At 35.8% G+C, this 27,345-nt stretch overlaps 1 protein-coding gene across 3 annotated transcripts in view; it reads left to right on the top strand.

Annotated features, from left to right (window-relative positions):
• Positions 1 to 19,849, top strand: part of LOC121415034 (rho guanine nucleotide exchange factor 28-like) — a 65,776-nt gene extending 45,927 nt beyond the window's left edge. For 2 of the 3 annotated variants that reach the window (XM_041608094.1, XM_041608093.1), the window contains exons 5-6: positions 18,020 to 18,150; positions 18,826 to 19,845. In XM_041608094.1, coding sequence (XP_041464028.1) covers positions 18,020 to 18,150; positions 18,826 to 19,068 — 374 coding nt within the window. In that variant the 3' untranslated portion in view covers positions 19,069 to 19,845. Of the gene's footprint in view, positions 1 to 18,019; positions 18,151 to 18,825 lie in introns of all 3 variants that reach the window. The other variant, XM_041608092.1, reaches the window with a different exon arrangement.
• The last annotated feature ends 7,496 nt before the right edge of the window (positions 19,850 to 27,345 follow it).

Raw genomic sequence — 27,345 nt, forward strand, 5'->3', positions numbered from 1 at the left:
GGAGGTGGTAGGAATAAAGGATTCATCTTTTTTCAAGGCTTGGTGAGTCTAATCAGAGTTTTGTGGTCTTTGTTATCAATTAATGTTCTTAAATGGATTATTGCTTCACCTGCAAAATCATTGCTTTTACGTGTGAATCTGTATTCTCTCTGACCTTTAGTATACATTAATGTGAAATAAACTAGTATCAATTATGAGTTATGATTATGTGGCAATTTCATGTAGATTAAAAAAAAACCTGAAATGTTTGCAGGGCAGCAGAAAAAATAGGTTTATAAGATAAACAAATCCTTAAATTTCAAAGCATTTGACATTGTAATAGATTTTAAATTACCTGTAAATCATCATGCACATAATAATATTCACACAATAATTTAATACTAATATCAATATCATTTTTGTATTATGACCAGGCATCCATGACATGCAAACACATGTCAGGGTATGTACATACGTGACTAAGCAGCTGGTCTTGCAAGTAATCACAAAATTAGCGCAATTTCAATACAGCCACCTCCCTAATTGGATTCTGGAATGACCAGGGGAAAAAATGGTTTTTACCTCGGTATCTAACAAGTGTCGGGGGCTTATTACCGAGCTGCGACCAACGTGAGCCCAGGTCTGTAATTGTCTAGCTTGGGGACATAGGTCATTTAGGATCCTTTGAGAGATGGAAAAATATGGAACAAGATATGATATTTATATGCGTCTCATGGGTGACGGGTTGTGGAATGTAATTGTGAGTGAAATTAAATTGCTGTAGTTATAGGAATAGAAAAGAAAGAAGAAGGGAAGGGAGTGTGTGAGGAGGATGGGAGGAAGAGATAAAAGATGGTGGCCTTTTAAAAAACTCTTGAAACTGAAAGACATAGAAACAGATGAAGTGAGATATATAGGATTTGATTTGGAGAAGAATTCAATTATTCAAGTGATTAATTATCTGAAGTGTTAAAAGTAAATGCCTGTAGTATGTCTACATTCTGGGGATAGACTATACAGGGTATCTAAGAAAATGTAGTTTTATGGACATGTTTTTAATTCCATGGAAACCTTGCAGTCATTATGCGGACCTTCTATACAGGCGGTTGCTAAATTTTCATGTCGGTGCAAGAATGCCTCTTAGTAAAATGTTTCTGCATGCCACATTGATGCACAAATGCATTATGATATGACCCTGCATGTATGTATGTGTGCTGCTAGGGGCATTTTTGCGCTCATGCAAAAGTGCCTTAAGTGTTGTTTCAAGGCATTGTAAACATGACAAAATAAGTAGGTTTGACTGTATTGTTTTTTTCTTGATTTGATGATTGTTTATTTCTTGCACCAACTGACAAGATTGATTTTTCATTCCAAACTCCTGATAATCTCCAAGGATAATAAAGTAAATTTCCAAGTTCAGTCAGAGATCTAGCGCCTGTTATTATAAAGGACTTGCAACTGTTGTAACTTTGCCATCATGACAACTACCATGGAAATCTTGATTTTTATTGGCTGCTGAGCCCTGTTGCCATGGTAATTGCCATTATGTCAAAGCTACAACAGTTATAAGTCATTTATGAAACAGGCCCTAGATCTCTCTGGTGCCTCAGACTATTGGTTTTATTCATAAATGTTGCACTTGAAGAAGATCATTGTGAAAACATGTCTCATCTCTTCTTACTTGCCCGAATACTTTAATGGAAATCATGTAGGAGGATGTGCCCGGACACCTTGCTTTCTGGCTAGACCAGCTGTGGTTACTCGATTCCAATGTGTATATATGCGCATAGGTATGGTATTGATCCGTCCTGGAGGGGCAACGTCGCTATGGAGGCTAAGTATAGCCCCCTCGCACCAGCCATGCACCTTTTCAGATGATCAATGCAAATGCGTCGCAATCTAATTCCAAGAAGCAAGCAAGCAGTGTAGCTTGGGCTGTGGGGGATGAGAGATAGAGAGATGAAGAAAGAATGGGAGAGAGAGAGAGGGGTGAGAGACGTAGAGAGTAGAAATACATGCAAATGCAGGAAAATATTTTAACAGGAGAAAAAAAGGAGAAAAAAAGTATATTTGAGGATATACTGAAAAAAATTACTTTGATGCTATAGATAGAACAGAAGAGATAGTAAAAAAAAGAGATAAACTAATTGAGATAGATCAACATGCGAAGGGATTGTGAGAAAGAGGAAAAGGGAATTTTTAGACAGAGAAATAAGATTAAAGTTGGAGAGAAGCAGAAAGAGAGAGGTGGAATGAAATGTAAAATTGAGAAAGAGAGAAATAGTGGGAGTGTAAAAGACAGTGTGTGGGAGGAGAGAGAGCAAGGGTTAAAGAGAGAGAGAGAGGAAGAATATTAATAGAAGAGACGGGAAGACAGAGTATGTGCTTCAGCTCAGGAAGCAGAGAGAGAGAGGAAGAGAGAGGGAGATTGAGTTGGAGGTGGATTTGAATTGATCACAAGTTCCAAGAGTCTTGACATTACTAGAGCTACAGAGTGGATGTGGGAAGTTGATACATCTTCAGACTGCAAGTTGTGACTGTAATTTAAACCTTTTTTTCATCATTGGAATTGCTAATTGTGTGGATGAAGGATCTCTCCTGGTTGGATGGTATTAAACATTATCATGATTATCTGATTGTTATGTGGATTTGATCATTCTTGGATATCAGTTGGAACTTGATACATTGTTCTCAAAATCTTCTTGCCTGAAGGTTTGTCTTTGTAAGTTGCGTAAAATATTGTTATCAAGTTTTAACGTTATAATTAATTTTGCCTACATGTATTTGCCTGTCTTTGGTTAAGTTTTAGGTAAGAAGATATTTTTCTAATGATGTATAGGATATTGTTTACCATTTATTGGAAAGTTTATTTAAATAATGTTTTTTACCATTCTCTGTAGTTCCTTGATATAGCTTTAATTACTTGTGAAATTGATGCTGATGCTGTCATAATGTAGTGCTGACATTTTAGGCCTATAGGTCTACACTCTAAAAACATTGAGTAAAATTTTACCCAATATTGAGTAGAAAGGGAACATGCATGTTTACTAGGCCTAATGTTTACTGCACATTTTTATACCCCATATTGGGCTACTTCAATGCAACATTGTGTACAATTTACAAAATATTGGGCATGTTTTTACCCAACCAACATGCTTGTTCCTATTTTATCCAATATTGGGTAAATCTTTTTGTAGACTGTATATATTCTGTTAATTGAAAAAATCACTTTGAATCACATTTCTAGATTTGTAAGTTTTTACATTTTGAATTTCAGTACCATGTTCAATGGATACACTCACCAATCTACACAGTTACCGTGTTTACACATTGACTCGGCTCGGGGGTTGAACACGAGAGCCGTGCTCAAAACGGCAATTTTATGCTGTGTAAACGCGATCAGAGTGATCCGCGAGCCGTGTCGAACACGGCTTTATCGATCCTACAAAATCGAAGGTTTCAACCCGCGACCCGAGTCAGACTCGGCAATTTTTTCGTGTGTAAATAGAAAGCCGTGTCGAACTCTCTTGACCTAGGTCACTGCGTGCGCTTTCACTTTTGGCATTGTTGTTGTTCGCACGGACAAGATTCGATTCCGGCGGTGAATTTCCCGCCTTTAATTTGCGACATCATAATTCTTCTCCCGTTCGAGATCCGCGAGCCGTGTTGAACTCGCCTTTTCATATGTATGTATGAACGCGATCTCTGATCCCTTCTTCGCAGTCTTCAACCCGGCTCGCGGATTCAACACGCGAGCCGAGTCAATGTGTAAACACGGTAAGTATGGTGCATATACTCTACTCAGTGGGAAGTATTTACCAGTACATGTATACCAGGCAGTAGGCATGTTACGTCTATATATATATATATATATATATATATATATATATATATATATATATTCATATATTGTTGACATTTGTTGAGTGCGCAGATCATCATCATGGTTCTCAAGTTTTTATGATACATCTTATATTTGCTTGGCTACATGTTCTTTTTAAACTGGTTGCAATATTCAAGGGATTTATTCCCGCTAGTAACCATTCACACCTGGGTGGAGAGAGGCATATAGATTAATGCTGCCTTGTCAAACAACCTACTCATGTGCAGCTGAAGGACTTGTGATTCAAAAGAAGGCTTGCAACGAATATATAATGATTATTTTTTTTATCCACTTAGTGGTACAGAAATATGCCATTTTACTAAGGCAAAAGTGAGCTAGGCTTTGGGTGAGGTAAAATGTTATTCAGCATATATAGGTTAATTGCTTCATTGGGATGGAATACTATTTATCCTTCCTCAGAAATGGACTCCCAGGCAATTGCTGCTCGCGTTAATAGTTAATGCTTGCAAATGGTTTCTTCGTGCATTATGATTTGTAGATACAATAAATTGTTTCTTGCATGTGTTCAAATGACCTGCTTCCCATGCATTTTGATTAAATAGCAGCTAAATATAGATAGACATGTCAAATATTCATCTGGGGTCCGTTGCAGAAAGAGTTGCGTTTAAATGCAAGTCAAAAAATCAATCGCAAGTCCCCAGTGCGCGCTGTTGATTGGTAGAAAATCAAGTTGCGCATGATTTTTAAAGTTGCGATTGATTGCAACTCTTTCTCCAATGGGCCCCTGGTTCTGCATTATGACAGTGATGTATTATCTATCTGTTTCTATTTTTTTATAATGCACTCAACAATTGGAGGTTTGGTAGAAATCTTGTTTTCTGCAAGTATATTTCAAAGTAAGATTGAGACAGTATTATACATGTAGTCTACAGGTTGGAAATAATGCCGAGTCATTCTATCTGTCATCCGGAGCACTGTTTCACAATAGGTGGTTTCAGACCGCCTCGAAGTTCATCAGTTCCAGGTATTCTCTGATCGAGAAATTTACCCCGATCAGAAAATACCAGGTATTTTGGTAATGTGAAAGCAAACTCCGCGTAATTTCCCCGAAAGAAAATACTCGCTAAATAGTAGGTACTTGGCGAAATTACGAGAACTTTTGCAGGGATTTTTCCAAGGTCGCAGGTATTTTGGCAATGTGAAAGCAATTTACGGGAACTTTTAGCCAAGCGTGTCATTGGACGCGGGCGATGTGGTTGGCTGCTGGGCTAGTGATTTTGAATTTCGCGCCTTGCCTGATTATCAGACCATACTGCGCATGCTCGTAATGTCAGGAACTTATCCCGAAGTGTATGTTTGGGGGCGGTGTGAATGCAGGAATTTTTTTTAGCCTTAAAAAGTTCTCATAATTTAACGGGGATTCTTATGATTGAGGCGGTTTGAAACCACCTAATGTGAAATATCTCTTGACTTGTCGGTTACTACAGTTTCATTTATCAAGTTTGTATTCTCAGATGACTGTGTTGCGAAAATATTTCTGATGGATTTATCTTATTTTCATCATTTTAATCATGCTGGCTGTCATTGTCAACCAAAGGTCTTCTGCATTTAATACCAGCTGATACAAATGATTTTTTTTTTTTGGGGGGGCTTCTATATTCCCCTTTAAACTAAGCAAACCGTATGTATATAATTTTTTATTAATATGTGAAATCTGTCTAAATAATTGAATATGAGTCTTGTGTAATAAACAAATTGGTGAATGATACAGCATTTGCTTGGTCATGTTGGTTGAAACAGAAAGGATGACCTTCTTTATTTTTAATTGCTGACAATCGTTTCTTAGAAACACAGATTTAAAAAACCTATATTTGCCTTGTGGTAGATAAGATCCACAACAAAATTCTTTTATTTCCTAAATCAGTGCAATTGACAAGTAGACTGGTGTGTAAAGGTTAGTATTACCACCAAGTCTCTTTACAATAATATTCTATGACTCATTCTTAAATAGTTCAGTGCAGACTATGGGTTTTTGGTATCAAAGATACCATTTTCTTTGTCTCGATTGTTGATCCCCAGTTTGACACCCCCATTTTGAGTCGGTTGTGTGATTTTCAAGTGGGTTTTACTTCTTTTTTGCTTTTAAGACTATACATTCATTATGTTGACTCATTTGTTTAGTTAGGATTTACTTTCATAGAGACAGGATAGGGAGTGAGACTCATTATTTTTTATGAAAGCACAGCTTGAAGAAGATCATTATTGGAACATAACAAATCTGGATAGAAATATAGTCTCGAGTAGATTATTAAATTGGGTAAGTTTTGGTGAATTTAATTCTTAAGTTTTATTTTTAATATGGAAATAGATGAGTTGAGTGTTAGCCTGTATGATGTATTCCAGAGGTGAATTTAAAGGTGAAGTCTACTCTCTGAAGAAAAATGAGTTAATTTTCACTGGCTTTCACTCTCCTTGGTAGACACATCAAGTATCACTCAATTTAGAGTAAATTTAGAGTGAACATTATTACAGCAAAAAATGTTTTACATAAATTTCACTCACTGAAAGGGTGATATTCACTCAACAATTGAAAGTCTCCTTTTCAAGAGATTTTTTTTTCTTTATCTCTGAACATATATCTGCCAGCATCATAGGCTCCTCATGTAGAGAGTAGTAGGCTACAACAGTTCTGATGAATACTCACATGAAAAGTGCAATCAGCAGTACGGTTTTACCAGTATTACATTCTGTGCATGTATGAAAAAGCTTGCATGTCAAAAGCGTAATTTGAATACAATGCTGTTTCTCCAAAAATCCATATTTTGAGTAAAATATACATACAATATTTTGAAAGAAATCTTGGGTATTCTCGCCATGTACTTATAAAGCATTGATTTTCATGAATGTGTTTCAGTTCTCACAAACAATGGCAATATATCTATATAGTTTAAACTTGATTTTTAAAATTTTACTCTAAATCTCAAGGATTTAGAATAAATCCAGATCAGCTGCGAATAATGACCAGCCAAACGTTGGGTTTATTTTTAATCTACACGTTTAAATCTCAAAAGATTGTAATTCAAATCTTTGAGCTTTACATATGAAATAAGAATTGTGTCAAGGAAATTGTTTTGCATCAGCCAGTTTTCAAATTGAAGATATCTTTCATAGCTGTGAAGTCTTCAATTAAACAATGTGTTTTTGATCTTTCCTCGAAATATCCTTCATGATTTCATATAAGAGCAAATGGGAACCAGTTGAACTATACAGATTCCATGTAATGTCCAAGGGCTTTTTTGGAATAGTACCAACTCATACTGAGTAAATAGCTGGTTTGAAGAGCATACCAAACACCCCTCCCCTCAGCATGGTCTATTTTCAGGTTCTAATCACACTTGAAGGTGGTAATAGAATGCCAAAATTTACAATGCAAATGGGTATAATAACCTACCACTGGCATCAATTTACTTTCAAATGTCAGTTTAACTAACGTTAGTGTGGGGGTATTTTGCATTTTGTATTCTGTGTTTATGCACATCAGCTTACGTAGGAGGATGGGGGGAGGGAATCAGCAAGAAATTAGATGGTTGATGAATTGATAGGCAATGTGAAGGCAATTCAGAGGAAGAGGGTAAGAGAAGAGAGATAAGGAGAGAGGTAGAGAAAGAGAAAGATTATAAAAGGAAGGGGGGGGGGGGTGAGGAAGAGATAATGATAGAGAGGGGGAAAGTGAGAGAAAGAAGTGGAGGAAGAGAAGGAGGGGAATGTTGAAATTCTTTAAAAAATACTAGATGGTATGTTTAAAAAGACAGTTTGTTTGGAAAAATGGGAAGGCAGGATGGTATCGGCTGCTAGATAATGTTAATGCCAATTCAATTCCTTGGTAGTTGAGTGATGATTATATTAACCCAAGTTCAATAATCTCTTTTAAGAGTGCACATTTCAGTCCATGTTCTTTAGAGTAAAACCTAATATCATTTCAAGTTTTAAACCACTAAAAGTATTTCGTACTCTATTTGGATGATGTGAGATTCGTCACGCCATCCTTCGACAGGTGCATAGCACTATGATGCAATCCCTGGACACGCTACAAATCTTAGACATATTGATACTGTTTAAGAAGCAGAAACTCTCCATGATCTTGACACCTACTTCATGCTACCTGCATGCTCCGATTCTCTCTAGGTTGCATCCCTACTGCCTCCTCTACTCATGAGAGCGTGTCTATGACAACGCATCATTGGTTGATTGACAGTCTCATGTAACACCCTGTCCACCCTTGTCTCATCCAATTACCATTACAAGGCCAGTCAGGATTCAACAGTCTACTTGGATTGCAAGGTCTATACATCTTGAAAAAGAGATTTCGGGGATGAAATTGTCACTGTTGCCTGAATAATCTATCATTGTCAATACTTCTTACAACACCACCACCATCATAAGCACATCTATCATCACACCAACATCACTTTGAAAAAACCACTACCACCACCACCATAACGCCATCACCACTACCACCACCATAAACGCCTTCACCACTACCACCACAGCCTCCATTACTACCACCTCCATCAACCAATCACCTACTACCATCACCACCACCACTTCCACCACTACCACCACCACCGCCACCACTACCACCACCACCATAAACACCATCACCACAACCTCCATTACTACCACCTCCACCAACCCATCACCTACAACCATCACCACTATCATCACCACCATCATTTCCACCACCATCATCTCCACCATAAACGCCATCACTACTACCACCACAACCTCCATTACTACCACCTCCACCAACCCATCACCTACGACCACCACCACTATCCCCACCACTACCTCCACCACCAACACTACAACACCACTTCAACCTCCACCATCATCATCACTATTTCTTCACCACCACCACCTTCACCACTAGGACCACTGTCTCAACCAGCAACCCTAACCATCACTACTTCTGGCAGTGACATCTGTTTAGAACTACATTTACATCTACTCCTGATAACATTTTAAGAAAATTTAATCCTACCTCTTTTTTTCCAATCCCACTACTTGTAACATTGGTACCACAATTTCTCAATAGATATGAAATAGAAAAAAATGTTATGGAGATATTGATTTCTAAGAGTCACCTTGCCAACATCTCTCTTATTCTAGTATCTTTGTGTTTGAAATATGTATGTCTATTTCCTTTCTCAACAAAGCATAGTTTATTTCATCGTCAGACTTCTGTACTATCTACAGGTTCTGTAATTTATTATTGAATTCAATTACCATATCTATAATCTTCTTGAATGCAAATAGCCTTTCATGACATTTCAGGTTAACCAGAAAACTTCATTTGATTCCATTCTTACATCATATTAGCTACCACAAACTTAATTACACTCACAAGATTTAACAGCATATGTAGTTTCTAAACTTTTAGTACTTGATAATACATTGATGTCAAGATTCAACAACTACTGTTTTCATTTACATATGTATGAGACCTTTAAATAGCCTATTTAAGGGATGAAATAAACGATTAGATCCATGAATGTGATTGAAATACATGTTTACTTGTCACTTTTTTATTTTTATTTTGTCACTTGGTTTGTTTGATGCTAAATTATGAAATGCTAATGGATTCAACTCGCCAGCTGCTACAGGGCTTCTCTGTAAAAAAGGGTTTAAGTCAGGCAAGAATATTTCATGAAAACAATTGCCAATGTGAATTTTCTCTTCTCTTTTCTCTTCTGTAAATGATTCCATGAGTAATTGTTGATTCCACTCTATATGTATATAATCTTTTCTGTTTTTACTATATTATATGTTATATACATGTACATTGATTTGCTATGATGTTGAATTATTTGTTAAATTGCAGGGCACCTTTGGAAAGCAGTTTTGCAGAACAGGCCTACCCTGCAGTATAAAATTATGATAATAATAATAATAATAATAAAAGTATGACCATGCAGTATTTCTTTTTAAATTAATGTGACTCATTGCATTTTTTGATAGGCTTTAAAGTAGTTTGAGAATAGAAATGGGTATTTTAGAAGCTTCTCTCTATAGCTATCAGAAGCCATTAAGCACTGATCCATTAACATCATTGTCAGTGGTCATGGCCACGTTCTGTCTCTTAAATACCTCAGTCCATCATCATCATCTGATGGGGACCTGCAAGCTGTCTTGACTATATGTACATCTCATGGTTAGATGCAGGGTTTGATGCAAGTCTTTTTTTCTTGCATCAGTTCCTCTGCAATTAAAGGTTTGATGAAATGCCTGAAACCTTCTTGGCAGTCTTCCTAATCAAGCTACTGCTATCATCTGTTATTGATGCTGCTTGATACACTTTACCAATATAGCTTTATGGGCATCAAAAAATAAAACTGAATAAAATAAAGATGAGATAGTTCAAGTAGGATTTTTTTAATAGAAAACTAATGCCTAATATTGATAAAGAGTATTTTCAGTATTATTTTCAATTAGTATCCATGGTAGGGGTTAATTTTATTTGGTTCCTATTGCCTTTTGATCAATGACCAAGGTATTTCAATTATATCTGATAGTCCTGAAGGAATACAGAAAGGATATTAAAACAAGTGTGCATTTAGACTGACAATATTGTTTGTTGATTAATGGCTTTAATGCTTACTATGTGTAGGTATTAATAAGTCGGTCCATTATTCTGACATGAAATATTTCCATTTTGTTATGAAGATTTAATTCAAACAAAGACGGTGGTAAGACAGAAAGAAAGAAAAAGAAAGAAAGAAAGAAAGAGAGAGAGGGAGGGAGGGAGTAGGGTGTACATACCAATGTTCAAGTGCATAAAGTTTGGAATCGCAGATTCTTAGACTTGATCAAATTTAGAGTCATTCTTTATTAAATCATATTAGTATGCTCTGTGAATTATGGTTTCCTTGCTATTGTAAAATAATAAATAAATGGAGCTTCCTTTGGAATTAGTTGAATAAAAAAAAGGAGCAATTAGAGAATAAATTTTGTAATGGTTGGATTTTGTTTGTTGCTTTTGAGGCCCTAGACTAAGGAGAGGAAAATGAGAGTGAGAAACATGATAGCTAGAGCTTTGGAGTGCAATTTATTGAGATTACAGGAGGCGGGATCGTGACTGGAACAGTCAGTTGATGAATCAAGCAATACGATATGTGATGAGATGCTTTCCATGCCACCCATTTGGGGAGTAGAAATTGTTATAGATCTTTGCTCACTTCGATGAGAGCAAGAATTAGTGGTGGACAGGTGTGCTCTTCAGGTAGCATTCGTGCATCGTCATCGTCTGTTGAATCCCCGTGAGGCGAAGCGTGTTCCATTCCATTTACGAAACTGGGACAAGGGATTTGGCATTGCCTGGATAGGAATCAAAGACGGACAATAGCATGTTTGGATGAAGAATAAAAAAGGATTTTCCATCTTCATATCTCAAGCTTCAATGACTGATCAAAGCTTTTTTTTCTCTGTTTGAACTGCTCCTCTTCAGATACATACTATTGAAAGAGATAATGTAAAAGATTTTATGATGGTTTAGGTTAGGAGGAAAGGAGCCAACAAATTTACAAATTGTAACTTTTCTGTCTCAGCAAAACATCCTGAAGGAAATTAAAAAAAACCCATCAAGTTGATTTTGAAGTCATACACATTAAATATGTTGTTTAAATTTTGAATACAAGGATGTTATGAACTTTATAGTACTTGCTTAATAGTTTAAACAAGTGTTTAGAAATTTTTCACAATGCAAAAAGTCATCTCCATGCTGTTAATATTTCAATTGCGACGACTTTTATAACGAGGACTTTTTTAATGTGTAAACTTTTTATTATTGATACACACTGTAGTTATTGTCTCGCCTGCGTAGCGGAATGAGACATAGGTATCACTATTTCCGGCGTCGGCGGCGTCGTCGTCATCAACAATTGTGTTGTACACCCAATAACTTTCTATAGCTTCGAGGTGGGATCACCAAATTCATACCAGAGGTCCATCTCTTGAAGGCACAGGTCAAGTTCGAATATGAGTCGAATTGGAATAAGGCCAAAGGTCAAAGGTCAATGAACTTTCCATAACTGGCACAATTGTGTTGTACACCCAATAACTTTCTATAGCTTCGAGGTGGGATCACCAAATTCATAACAGAGGTCCATTTCCTGAAGGCACAGGTCAGGTTCAAATATGAGTCGAATTGGAATAAGGTCAAGAGTCAAAGGTCAATGAACTTTCCATGACTGGCACAATTGTGTTTTACACCCAATAACTTTCTATAGCTTTGAGGTGGGATCACCAAATTCATACCAGAGGTCCATCTCCTGAAGGCACAGGTCAAGTTCGAATATGAGTCCAATTGGAATAAGGTCAAAGGTCAATGAACTTTCCATGACTGGCACAAATGTGTTGTACACCCAATAACTTTCTATAGCTTCGAGGTGAGATCGCCAAATTCATAACAGAGGTCCATCTCTTGAAGGTGCAGGTCAAGTTCAAATGTGAGCCGAATTTAAATAAGGTCAAAGGTTAAAGGTCAATGAACTTTCCATGACTGGCACTGTGTTGTGCTGTACACACAATAACTTTCTATATCTTCGAGGTAGGATTGCCAAATTCTTACAAGAGGTCCATCTCTTGAAGGTGCAGGTCAAGTTCGAATGTGAGTTGAATTTGATTAAGGTCAAAGGTCAATGAACTTTCCATGACTGGCACTGTGCTGTGTTGTACACACAATAACTTTCTATAGCTTTGAAACAGGTATTAAAGATATCTGACTGGTACTGTATGTTCGGATGCTTTTTTGCATCTGTTTGTTCCACTAATGGCATGACCTTATCTGTTTGTTCCACTAATGACATGACCTATAGTTTTGACATGCAATCTCTTCATGACTGCAATATGCAGGCGAGACAACGCTTGGCATTTGCCTTGTGAATAATGATTGTTTAGATTTGACCTGCAACCAATAAACTTGCCTACATGTAAATGTACAGAGACATATCACCTGGACTACCTTCCTCCTTGCATGTTCAAATAGATGTATACTCTTAAAGGGATGGTCCAGGCTGCAAATATTTATATCTTAATAAAATTAGAGTACAATTCACAGAGCAAAATGCTGAACATTTGATCAAAATCGGATAACAAAGTTATTGAATTTTAAAGATGTGCATTATTCTGGTGAAACAGTTCTAGGCATGTCTTTATGAATATTCATTAGGTTGGCCCATGATGTCATATCTCCACTCTTTCTATTGTATTATTATATGAAATTAGGTTTATTTAAAAAAAAAATTGCCAAGAACTAAAACAGTTGGATTGAGAACTGATTAAATGCATTGGTTATTCATTGCCGCAACTTATTTCATCATAATGGAGACACATCATTTACGCATGTATGAAAAAATGAGACATTTATGATTTCATGTAATAACATAAGAAAACGGAAAGTGGGGATGTGACATCATCAGCCCACCTAATGAATATTCAGGACGATGTGCATATTACTGTTTTCACAAAATATTGATAAACATTTAAATTCAATGTTATTTATTATCTGATTTTGATGAAATTTTCAGCATTTTGCTCTGTGAATTTTATTCTATTTATTTAGATATAAATATTTTCAGCCCAGACCATCCCTTTAATAAAGTAACCCAATTTTTGGATACTCAGTAAATTTTATGAGTTTATGCAATGTTGCTTTTTATCTGGTTTATACCCTTATAAGTTTTGTTTTTTCTCAAATTATTAAGTATTTTCCCAACCTTTTCAGAGTGTAACATACATGTATAAGATGAAACAATATCTTAATCACAAATAAGTATACAATCAACTAGTGACAGAACGACAGATAAAAAAAGGAACTGTGAACGAAAAGCAATAAGAAAGGGAAGAGTACTTGTATGTAATGTGAGTGTCGGATGTGCTGCAGCTGGTTCTACGTCATTGGAAATCAATACCAAACCGCTTGACATCGTCCATACATGTACCTAGGATGCTGGTAGGTTTGCTACGCGATTGTTTTCAAACCAATATTATTTCTTCAGCATACAGGATGGGGGAAAGATATTAATATAAACTACTGCTTGTAAGAAGAGGGGTTTGTGTCATATGAAGGGGATTGTCAAGTTTAATCAGAATTTTGGCTGAGTGATAATTGCATTATCTAAGATTCTGTGATGTAGGTATTAACTAGACCAGTTGATTATTGGGTCAAGGCCAGATGTCTCCCATTTTTAGGGAACTTGAATTCACATATACTTTATAGTGTATTGTAGATAATCGTACAACTGAAGTAAAGCTGTTGTTCAAATGGGTGATTTTTATGAAGTAATATCCTTTTCTCAAGTTTAATGTGGATCATTGATTAACAGAAATTGGTTACCAGAACAGTCTATGATAAGTGCTCATTGTTTAAAGTTTGAAGAGGTAAATTCAATTGGAGGACAGACTATGATTTCTATTTAAATCAATATTTTATTTCTGTACACAAATACATATTGCTTTCCATAAGAATCTTTAAATTCATGCAGAAGCTCATTATTAATTTTGATATCAGTGGTTTCTTAATTTAGTGGTAGTTCTGTCACGTGATTAAAGTGATTGACACAAATCAAGAGATTTTGTTTAACTATTTTATTCTCATTTCAAAGCTCACATCTTACTTAGATTCCATTTGTTCTTAAAAATGCCATTTGAATTCAGTTTCCGATGTCACTTTAGATATTTACAAAATGAACTGTAACTTGGGTATATTTTACAATACTTACTTGGATTTATAAAATATTCTTCCACTATTTTATATTCATAGGTTGTTGTTATGAATCCACATCTTGTTTACTTTTAAAGTGATTCCATGGAATTCATTTTCTTTCCTTGTCAGATTTGTAGCATTAACAAATCACACTATTTGTCTATTTTCAGTTAGGGCAAAATAAGGTGATTAGTTTAAAATGTATGTGGGTAGGTTAATAAAGGCAAGTTGAGGACACTCATACCCCCGGTAAATGTCTGTCTCTCTCATAATAAAGTCTTATAGAATGATAATATTTCAAATGTGTGGGTTTGTACAATAAAGCACCTCCCACTATGTTTTATACATAGCTTCTGGAAAATCTGTTCCCAAAGTATTTCAATATGACCTGCAATGATATATGTTTTATACATGTCTATCTTGATGAAAGGAAAAACATTTACTCACAAAATGAATTTTGATTTCATATCCAGATGTCTTACAAATACCAACGGAAACATAATTTGCACAGCCATTCTTGATGTCTTAGTAAAGTGTAAAACCTTTAGACCATTTGATATTGTAAGAACATTGTTCATTACCAGGGCCCTGTTTTACTAAGAGTTGTGATTGATCTGATCAATCATAAATCTGGAAAAGCTATCAATGCCACCTTCTAGAATGCAGGTGTCTGTTCAATTAATTTTTCTGAATGTGACTATACCCACGTGTGCTCTTCCAAAGGAATGTAGTCTACATTTCCCTGATGAAGAATTCAGACATTGATGGATATCGACAGTTGATATTGATTAGATCAATTACAATTACTTGTAAAACAGGGCCTAGATATATGATGAGTTAAGATCAATGAACAGCCCGACAACAATTTATTGAATAAAGTGGTATATCCAATCATCATTTCAGTATATCTTTCCAGAAAACGATATACAAATTTTGCATTATTTACATGGACTAACTAAGGATGTTGTTGTCATTTTTACATGATTCAGTAATAACTAAAATAAAAGGAACCTTTGCTGCTGTCTCTTCACAAGTAATGTTGCATACCTAACGATCAGGTATGTAACAGTGGATCTGTTTATGATATTCATTGTAATTTGAGAGATAGAGAAGTGCTACTTGAAGAGGGTCATTGTCCTTCTACCTTTCAATTTAACATGCATGCTCCTTGAAGTGATACATTAGCTTGTCATATGTGAACGGTCCCTAGTGTTGTTCTGTGATGAGAGCAGTAAGCAAAGAAGAGTAGATCAATTGACTTGTTGATTCAATGTAAAGTATTCTATAAATAGAGAGACCCCAACCCTTGTGACACTTTTTCAATAATGTGCGGCGAGTAGGACCGTAGGCAGTGGGTAAAATAATGATGTAAGGTAGATTATATGTGGTTCGGGTCATTCTGATGAGATGCGTGAGAAACAGAACCTGTGCTATATTTTCTTTGTTTACTTTACACTTCATCCATCCTCCCCATTATGTGAGACTGCTGTACTTTTATCTAGGCTCTGTAATAAAATGGATATAATCAATATATACCAATGATTTTAAATCTTTGTAAATTATTTCTCATACGTTTGCGTTTTTTATTATTGATTGTATCTTCTGTGTAAATGGGTCCAGATGTTTTAGATAGATGTTGCTATGACTCATAAATATATTTATTTTAGTTGGTAAACTGTACATAGTGAAAATTTTGTTGCAATTTCCAGGGGATTTTAATGATCTTTTCATATCTACTGAAGATTAGTGCATTAGAGGCTGTGCATGTAGAATAGTTGCAGTTTTATAATGCTTTTTGAATCCTCATTATCATCATCATTATCATTACCATCAACACCATCATTATCACCATTATTGTCAATATCATCACCACCACCATAATCATTACAGTCATCATCTCATCATCGCCATCGTCCCTATCATAATCATCATCAGTCATCATCATCATTAACATCAATCACCATTACCATCATCATCATTATCATTACAATTATCATTATCATCGCCGCCTCCATCATCATCACCATTGATGGTAGAGGATAAATGATAAAAGGCGTATAGGAACAGCCCTTTTCATATTACAATGTTGATTTTATTCCAAGTAAGTGTGTCTGGTGATAAGATATCTATGGGACAGTATTCAAATCAACTTCCATTAACCTAGCACAACTGAATGCAGTAATCATTTCAGATATTGAGAGCTTATGGCACTTCTCTGTTGTGTTTACATAGCTGCTTTCTTGAAAACATTTTCTTTTCTTGGAATACCTCTTAATAACAACCCTCCTTCGCTATCGATTGGTTATTTTCGTGGTAGAGAAAAAACATGGCAGGGCTTTTTTTTTCCAAATTGTGAATGAAATTGTGCTGACAGGGTGTTCAGTTTGTATTCACTTGTAAGTTAAGGAGGAATTCCTAAAAGTAAACTGTGTTTGTTGACTTGTGTTACATGTATCTCATTCACTATTCACCAGCTGTCATTGTTGAGAGTCACTAGAGGATTCTTTAACCAGATAGAGGAAAGTCCTCTCAATCAATCAATCTTTGGTCTCTGTAGCACTGCAGTCAGTACTGTGTTTCAGGTTTTCCTGGAAGAAAAGATACCTGGTAGACAGAATTTGTTGAAATCTATAGTGAAAAGGCCAATGGAATTAATATTTGCGAGTTTCTTTGAATTCCTTGCGGAGTGTAAATTCTATTGATCAATGGATAGTATTCCAGGATTCAAACTGTAAGGTAATCAAAAGAAGAGTTCCTTGCCTTTTTTTTAGGTGACATTTTCTTGCTTGAAAATGAAGTAATTCTTACCTGTACAATTGGAAGGAATTTGAAAGTAGCACTTAAATTGTGTGGGTTCTGCCCACGTTATCCTTGTATAATAGACATGTTATGCAAATGAGATGCAATATTTGAAAAGGCTTTATGGAGAGGGATATTATCTGTGCTGAAGTTCTTGAATAGTGACATTGGCTGATGGACATTCTAGGGCGCAGATATCCCCCCCCCCCCCGTTGTGATTAGGGAGGGGAATGCTTTGGTCATTATGTAGATTGTTCAGTGGGAAAATCTAGGGTAAGGTTGTATGGCTCTTCTTGGGGGAGGGGGGGGGGGTATTATTTGAATCAGACATTTACAAGTTGTTTCGTTGTACATATGTTTTACTAAACAGATCATCAGTTATAGTACCTGTATATGATTACTACTCCTTGCGTTGCAACATAATGCAATATACTTTAGATTATTTGATGGGATAGACGTATCAATGAGGTTTGACGTCTCCATCTCTACATTTTGGTAAAGCATCTGTTGATTCATCTGATTAAGCAATCTACATCATTTAATATACATTTTTTGTATGAATAAAAATATCATACATTTTTGACTGATTGAATTAGGACTCATTAAAGAGGATTTTGTAATTTCTTCTTTTTCAGGTCACGACACTTTTGAGGCTGTATCATTGACTGTGTGTTCTCTTCAAAGTGGATGTTCTACTGTGGAGTTGAGGGCACTTTTCAATGGAAGTTTCATTTTTGTGCCAGATTCTACTTTCTATTTAACTCAGGTAATTTTTGTTTTTGTTTTTATGGAAATAATTGCATGGAGAAGAATAAATTTGGTGGCTCAGGACTTCTTTGTAATATTTTCTACTTATTCAAGATTCTAAACAATATTATTAATTTATCGATTCATATTAGGGCCGAGTCAAATGTATAAATGTTGTTCAAATGGGCGCTGAGATTTTTCAAGATAGAGTCTTGGTTAAGCCAATGAATGTTTTTGTATAAATTTGTATTTTGTTCTTTTGGTGGCAGCAATAATAAAGCTTCTCTGCCTTTTAAGCTGTCTCTTCGCTTCAATTTTTTCTATTTCTTGTATATTCCTATATCTGTTTGTAAATGTTATTTTTAATATATGAACAAAATAAATGCATTGAAAAATTCAATAAAAGATGTTTACTTTATCCACAATGCCCTATGATTCTATCTTTAAGCTGATGCAATCTTATTTTTTTTCTTACTTGAGAAAAAGAAACCCAAAGCATGAATAAGTTCAATATCAATGATTCTATTACTCATTCTTATGTTTTCAACAAAACCCAACATCAGTATCTATATTTATTCACCATGAGACACATATGATTACAAGACACAACATATATAAATTCTGATATCTAATGAGTGAATTGTGATTTAGATATTCATAAAGTAAACATTCTTCAACTTCATTTTATCCTCAGTTCTTGATCAGTAGTGTTTGGGACCCAGACTCATTAGACAATCCAGCTAGGATTAAAGGAGAAAATTTCAATCTATGTGAGGAAGATTTCCCTAATCTTGATGGGAGAATAACCTGTGCATTCAAGCATATAGAACGACCGCCATCTTGGAAGATTGTAACAGACTCACCTCGGATTGATCAGAGTAAGTTTTATTTGTATTTGATATTCCTCTTCAAACATCACATGGAATCTTTACTTTGAGACAAATGAAAAAAACCTGAAGTAGCTTCTAACCTAGGGGAAATAAAGAGGTGTAGATGCAGTTAAAACATTCAGGATAAAGTGACAAGATTTTTATGGTTTATTCCAAGGGATTGTAATGCAGAGCACGAAAGAAAAATGGAAAGTAAGGAGAGAGTACGGAGAATGGAATTCTTTCTTAATTGAGAATTAACTTTAATATCAACTTTGAAATTGAGAACACTAGCAAAAACTGTTATCAAACATGGTGGTATGTGGTTTGTATTGATTAAATAGTGCAGCATTAGATCCACACATCCAAACATAATTGAAACTCTTGCATTAATGTCTTTAAAAGGAGCTACGTGGTCATTCCCATGGGTCAAGCTTGCTTATAAATAGAATGTGATTGCTATGCATCATTTGGACGTGGAGGATTTCATGTCGTCATGAGAGAGAGAGAGAGAGCAATGATGTATCTATTATCTGAAGGTCACGTGAAATCACATTAGTCTGTCTGAGAATATTAATGTTCACTGTGCCATGAAATCCTTGAACATAACCCGTGCAAATAATTATTAGAAGAGTTCTGGTGAACCTGGGGATCTTTCCAGGGAATATCACTTGAGTTTTCCTTTCTCTAGAGGGTTACGATATCCTTGGTATTGATTTGAGCACAGGATACAAATAACAAGATCATAAGCAACCTACTTTAGGGGGAAACCATGATTTTCAACAAAATATGACACCGTTCTCACTACAGTCCTAAAACTAGTTTAGTGGAAACTAGTTTAACATGTAATGAGAACGGTCAAAACGGTATTGGAAGCGATCTTCCACACCAGTTCAGAAAACCACCTCGTGTAGTTTTCAAGATCGCTTTGCCTCATTGAACTGGTTTTAGCGTAAGAGAGGACACAACTGTTCTTCGGGAAGCGATCTTCGCACATTTTGAGCGTGCTACTCCACACACTGTGTATGTGTGGTTTCAGATTTTGCTTGAAACGTATCACCCCCACTGAGAGCGTTTCCATAACAACAAGGCCACTTTACATGAAGTGGTTTTAAAAACCACTTTCGGCTGATCAAATGGGAACGCTTGCAAAGCGATCTTTCAAACTGGTTTCCTGAACTGGTTTCCTGAACTGGTTTTCAGTAAACTAGTTTTAGAAAGTATGATGAGAATGATGTCTATGTTGCTTTCGAATTGTTATTTATCTTACCATTGAATTATTCTTCAGACCTGACCCTTTCACTCAATATTCCTCTGCTTACATTTTCAGTATGAATCATATAAGTTTAAATTCTTGTGATTGTAAAAGGCAGATTCGTGTTAAGCCAAATTATAGATTCTTTTCAGAGTTTTGTATTGGAAGGTATTATACAGTCCCTTATGAGTTTTATCAGAGTACTCATCTATGGTAGATGTGAATGTATTTATTTCAGATATTATTTTAATGAAAGAAGGGGGAGAAAAGATAGTTTGTAGGAATACAGTTCATGTAGTATTTTATGTAAACATAAAGTAATTTGAATTATTCCTAGATCTAGTTACAATATATTTTATCCTAGTCATAGATGTAGATATTTATATATTTAAGCATTTGTGTGTAGTGAGAATGGTCGATGAATAATAAAAAAAATGACAAAAATCGGGTTAACTGAGAAAGTATTGATTTTAATGGAAAAATACTGCTGCTACAAAAAAAATTGTGAGATACAAGTGCTATTTTACCACTTCCACTCCACTTCTGGCAGAGCTCTTCAGTGAAGTGAGAAATGTGTACTTGTAAAGTTTAAATGAGCTGGGTGTCAGCTATAATGGGGAGTAGATTATTATTTGCCGACACCAAACTATGTAGAAAATCATTGGAAATCTATGTAACACAAACATCTGAGGGGGAAAGAAAATTTGGTGTACCATTGAGAAATTCTTTGGGGCAAGCCTGATCTGATTAGCCTTGGGCAACTTTCAGGCTAGGGCAAGTGAGGTACTGACTTTACCATAAGGCATTTTCCAGTGGCATCACACAAATTCTACTATTCATATATCTTGATCTAACATGGTTTGATTGTGTATGATAGAAATTGTATCAGAATAATGTTGAATTCCCCATAACTTTAAGCTGTGAATTTTAGCAGGTTATGGAGAAACGCTCGGTATAAAAGGTGTATGAGCCTCAATGTATTGCCATGTGATTATTAGAAGATTGAGGCATGATCAATGAGACTTGGAAGAATACACTCACTCAAGATGAAAGTCAATGAATGAATGTCTGATATCATCCTTTCTCTCCTCCTCCTCTCTCTCTCACTTCTGAGTTTAAGCCTCCCTGACAGCTAACCCATGTTACAAGTTGTAGGTTGTCCCTTGTAGAAGTGATTGGATGGCCTACCATTTGAGAGAACATCGTCTGACTCCCAAAGGCACCTTGCAAAGAGAGAAAATCCATTAAGTCCAGGGAGATATTTGAAATCAGATTAATAGGTGCCAAGTGTGAATAATTACCTCATACAGAAGAGAGGGATGGTTTGAGCAAAGGGTCTGTTGAATTGCGATTAATCGCGATCCGCTTCAGATATTCCCTGGATACTACCGAGCCATTGTTGCCTCAGTTGCTGGCCGAGCATTCCAAAGCTGAATCTGTTTGATGTATGTGGATTTGAGCCTCTATGAAACTCCAATTTGCCCAACGTAATTGGTGGCAGAGGTATGATAGTTTTATCAAGTAGTCTGTGGATTGGTTTCTAAGGATAGTATGCTCTAGGTGTTTATTATTAATAAGGATTTATTATGGACCACCTGCTTGGAATGACTCTTTACAGAATTTCTTTTTCAACCTAGGTAAGTGGATTACGTGGATGTATCCTAAACCAATCATCCATTTTCTTGATATTGCCCCTAATATCATCTATGAGTCAAATAGAGCGACAGGGTAAAGATTTGGATGATATATGGGCTATTAGTTATATCACCAATTATTATGCATCTTTTATATGGATACTCTGACGTACATTCAACATTCTACATTCAAATTGGATGTAGAGCTTACCCCACATTAGTGGCATCCATCCTGCTAGAAGGATGTATGTTGTATGTAGCCTGAATGCCTTTGTGTTTCTCACTCACCATTATCTTGGTACCCAATCTAAGTAAAGTGCTATGACTGTCCTCCTGTTCCCTACTCCTGGAATATATTGAATCTCATTCGAGATAACAACCTGTTAAACCATAGTCTGTTATGAATGCTCTTATCTGCATCAGAGAAATATGTGCTGCTTTCATAGAGTAACAGAAACATAATGTACCCTAGCTCTTTTCTGAAGAATAGATGGATAGACCGAGGGCAAAGATTTAATTATCTGCGGAGAGCATCGGCTTTCCCGCTGCCGCCTTACTCCTACGCACCAAGGGTAAAGAAAAATGGAGGCTTCAAAATGGGTAAAGGATTCAAGGAATCGGTAGAAATATGGATATTTCTTAAATCCTGAGATTAACCGTCGGGTGTAATATGCATTAAAGCCTTGATGCTCCATGGGCATTTTACATTAGTGGGATGGTGAGTGGATGGCTCAGTTGGTCATTGTGATGTCATAGAAAACTTGGTACAATTAAATGGGTCATATTAATGTTGTGTTGTAATCATCCATTTTCAATATATGTATTAATACAATAATTGAGTTGAGAGTAATGTATGTATCCAGAGGTGAGTGGCTGCCACAAAAGCAAATTAAAAAGATTCTTACAAAATTATAATGAAACTTCAAAGTGGTCATGACAAGTTAGAAAATGAATTGGAGAACTTTCAACTGGAAAATAATATGTGATATTGAAATAAATCTGAGTGCATTTTTTCAGCAATATGCCAAAGTATTATTAAAGTTTGGAGATATACCAATATCATGTTTCTTATTATGAGGAAGAAGTAACTTCAAGTCATGACTTCATAGGACTCTTGCCTTGTCAGATAAGGGGGCTCGTATGTACTCTGAAAAACTCAGATTGCAATGTCTTTGGAATCAAAGTGTCATCGAACAGTAGTAGAGATTAGTTAATAATAGGTGCTTTCATAACTTCTATATACCTGTAAATTGGAAGAACTTATTCAGGTCCCAAATATCTCATGTTCCATAAGGTGTGAAAAAGTTCCTTTATCAATTTATGAACCAGCAGCAAGACTCTTCCATTCTTTCTCTTGCCTAATATATAAAGTTCTTGTAATTTGCTTTCACACTGCTGCAAATGTTCATGCGACCTTAATCTTTTTTTTCAAATTTACTAACCTGCAGGTCTTTTGCTTTAGGAAAATTCCCAATGATTTACTTCCGCACTGGCAGTATTTATTGAACAATCGACATCACATGCCTAATTAAGTAGTTTTACTTCATGTTAAATATTATCAATTGGAATGCAAGATATAGCATGAAACATTACCTTTGCCACATCCAGTGTCTTTTTTACCCATCTTATACTTGGGATGTTTTCTGTATGTAGCTCTGAAAGGCTGGTTTAATGTCATTTTTTTAATCACTCATGTTCTGATCATATGGGCATGTATTAGGTTTCTTTTGCAGTTGTATCTGATATTTCTCCTACATGATAGATGAGGAGGATAGCGGGGTGGGGTGGGAAGGGGGTATTGGTCTGAGGAAGGAAGACGTGCTTAGAGATGTTATTTCAGTAAGAAACATTCATAAATCCATCCTTGAAGTTGATTGACCATCTAAGATTCTCTCAAGGGTCTATTTTCTAACCTGCCTTCCATGTTAGGTGAAGCGTCTTGTAAAATGATTACAATCGATTGCTGCTTCATCCAATTACAGCTCTTCATTTAGGGTTGCCAATTTGCCCGCTTATTTTCCTATCAGCGGCATGAAGATGTCATCACCTCGGTCCGGTGTTGAACGAAGAATACCAAGTTTCAGTGTCATTCAACGTATGGATATTCAACAATTAAATTTTAAAGGGATGCTCCGGGCTGGAGATAATCTGATTGAGATAAAGGAAAATCAGACAAACAAAACACTGAAAACTCAATCAAAATCAGACAAGGATTAACAAAGTTATGGCATTTTAAAGATTATTCCTGTGAAACAGTTCTAGGCATAACTTCATTAATATCTATTGAGCAAATCAACTATGTCATATCCCCACTTGTTCTTTTGTATTTTATTATATGAAATAGAGTTCATTTAAATTGTTTCTGCCAAGAACTGAAAAAAATGGATTGACAACTGATTCCGTGCATTAGATATTCATTGCTACAACTTATTTCATTATAAAGGAGACACATTCTTCATATAAATATATAAATATATATATATATATGAAAATATGAAACTATTATGATTTCATGTAATAACATAAGAAAAGGGAAAGTGGGGATGTGACATTTTTATTATTTTTATTGAAAATATCCCTTTGAGCAATTTATATGTATACTAATTTGATATTAGAAAGCTATAAGATTATATATGTTTTCAGCCCATTTTATATTTGAGAATAGTTTTTATATCAAGACCTCATAAGGATGCAAATATGTTATTCGGATGGGGCACCCAATCAAATTAAATTGTGATGAAAAATGGGTAAATTTATCAAATATATCAGTTAATGTCTTTCACACCATAACCATTATAGGCGCATGCATTTACAATTATAATCTAATAATGAATTAAATTAGTGACATGCACTTTTAGGGGATTTACCCAAACTAAAGGTGGGTGTTAATTATGTTATAGTTACTTATAAAGCTTATCTTCTATAATATTTGAAATCAAGATACCTTCTATAATATTTGAAATCAAGAGTCACATGAGACAAACAAGCAGTGATGTATATTTATGTGTGGTAACTCAATACGTCATTGCAAAAAGCATGCGAGAGGAGATGAATCAGGTCACTTCCTTTTAAGTTTAAGACGTCATACTGGTGTCTTTACAATTTAGATAATAGTTTGGAGTACTATTTTCTTTTTCTTTTTTTTTTTACAATGATTTATCTTTCTCCTCCATCCCATCTTGTCTCCACTTCATTTCATATGTCTCCCTCTTCCTGTTTCCTTACTTTCTAACCATTGCTTCTCCCTTTGTTCTCTTATTAGCTTCCTTTTTACTTTCTTCTCTATTATCTTCCTTCTCCCCTTTCTTCCCCCTTTCCTCCCCTAGCCTGCTCTATCTCATCCCCCATCCTGCTATCCATTTCCTCTACCCCTTCTTCATTCTCTCTCCACCACTCTTCCCTTCTCCTTCCATCCTTCTTCCCTTCTTCTCCTTCCTTCTTCCCCTCTTCCCTTCTCCTTCCATCCTTCCCTTCTCCATCCTTCTTCCCCTCTTCTCTTCTCCATCCTTCCCCCCCTCTTCCCTTCTCAATCCTTCTCCCCTTCTCTACTTCCCTCTCCTTTCTTCATATCTTCCCCATTTTTCATTGATTCTCCCTCCTCTCCTCTATTCTCTTTATCCTCCAGCTCTCTCCCTCTTCTCTCTATCATCTTTCGCCATCATCACACATTGGTGTAAATTGATTCCCGTCACTTCATTAAGCATCGGAGGGCATGGCGCCTCGGAGCAGAAGTATGAATGAGATTATTTTTATCGACAAGAAATCATGAACTTGACTTGGAGTTGGTATTAGCACTTGCTGGTTTCTCTTTGGTCCTGGAGGCTTTCACAAAAAATTCAGATTCTTCCTTGCATGATAGAACTAAGTGAAAAAATTATATCATTTTTACCTGAATTTGACGGTCTTTAGCAACTTGTGAGATCAAAATGTCTTGATTTTGATTATCGTGTCATGCATGATGGTACATTCCCCTCAATGTTGGAATTTTTAAATAAAAATTTATTCTCTCCAACGCAAATTCTGAATTGATAAGATTTTATCAATAATTATGCTGTGAATAAGATTATTTGTAAGAAATCTGCCATGTGTATTTGTATGTATTTATCCTCTGAAATTCAAAATAAAAACATAAGTACACATATCAAAGCAAAATATGATAAAAATGCAATAAACAAAGCTGTTATACAAGGGAATAATAAAGAGACATGAAGGTGATAAGATCGAAAGGACACCCAGGTTAGTTATGACCATGGACGTAACTATTCTTTGATAAGAAAAAGGAAATCTGATCTATCTTTATAGTGATACTTCTGTCATTGAGAGGAAATGAACTTTCATTCATCCAATTGACATCATTTCAAGATTGACTTGTGGTGTCGTGCATTAGAAGTTCATTCGATTTTATCATGATTGAGCAAGAGAGATATTGAACAAGCTTTTTTGAAAATGGAGTCAAACTCCCCCAACATTATTTGCCCTTTAGAAGAAATGGAAGAATGACAAACAGAAGGACATTACTCACTTTTTGCCATTCTAAGTTTTGGAATTGAAATGATTTTTAACACTTAACCTAGTCAGAATAGCATAAAGCTTTATTAATGATGATGATAATGATTTAGCTCGATGTAGCCATTTCAAATTATCAGTGCATTCAAGGGGTTATTCCTGTTAGAGAGGCCTGCCCATTCACCTCACCTGGGTTGAGTGCAGCCCAATGAGGGTAGATTTCTTGCTGAAGGAAAACATGCAATGGGTGGAATGTAATGTTGTAACCCGCAAGTGAAAACCCGAACCGTACCGTCCCGTATAATCCAATAATTTGCAAGCGGGACCCGCTGACCCGTCGGGTTTTAACCCGCAAGTCAATTTATCTTTGAAAAATGAAAAACATTATTTCTGCAATCCCCACACTATACAGGCTCAAATCAGGAAAATATATGTCTACTACTACCTAGCCTAGAGTGAATTTACTTACAATTTGCAAATTCGCCTTTTATTCCGGAGAGAAAATGTTTTTTGGGTGACTTTGTACCACGAAATGGGTCCGCTCTGATCTCGAAATTGAAAGCATTACGCAATTAACGCCTCGGAGCTAGCGAGCCGCAGCTCAGCGCGCTAGCTAGCCCAGGCTGCCCAGCAAGGATCGGCAGACGGCAATGTTGTTTTTCAGTCCAGGTCGGTCGACACTGCGACTCACAACAATCATAATTACAATATTCAATTCTATGGGACCTCGTCTATAAAGTAATCAAAATTGCAATAAATACCTGGATAATGATACAGTCAATTTTTTCTTCTCGTTTATCTCTATATTATTTCCTTCTGTTTTTGTATTTCATTCGATAATATGGCCGCTAAAACTCGATGTTCAGTTTCCCGTCGCCCGCGTTTGAAAATCAAATTCTGAAAATAAACTATTTGGATATCTAGATTCAAAACTGATTTAAAACATTAAT

This window comes from Lytechinus variegatus, chromosome 5, assembly GCF_018143015.1.
Source record: "Lytechinus variegatus isolate NC3 chromosome 5, Lvar_3.0, whole genome shotgun sequence".
Classification (NCBI taxonomy): Eukaryota; Metazoa; Echinodermata; class Echinoidea; order Temnopleuroida; family Toxopneustidae; genus Lytechinus; species Lytechinus variegatus.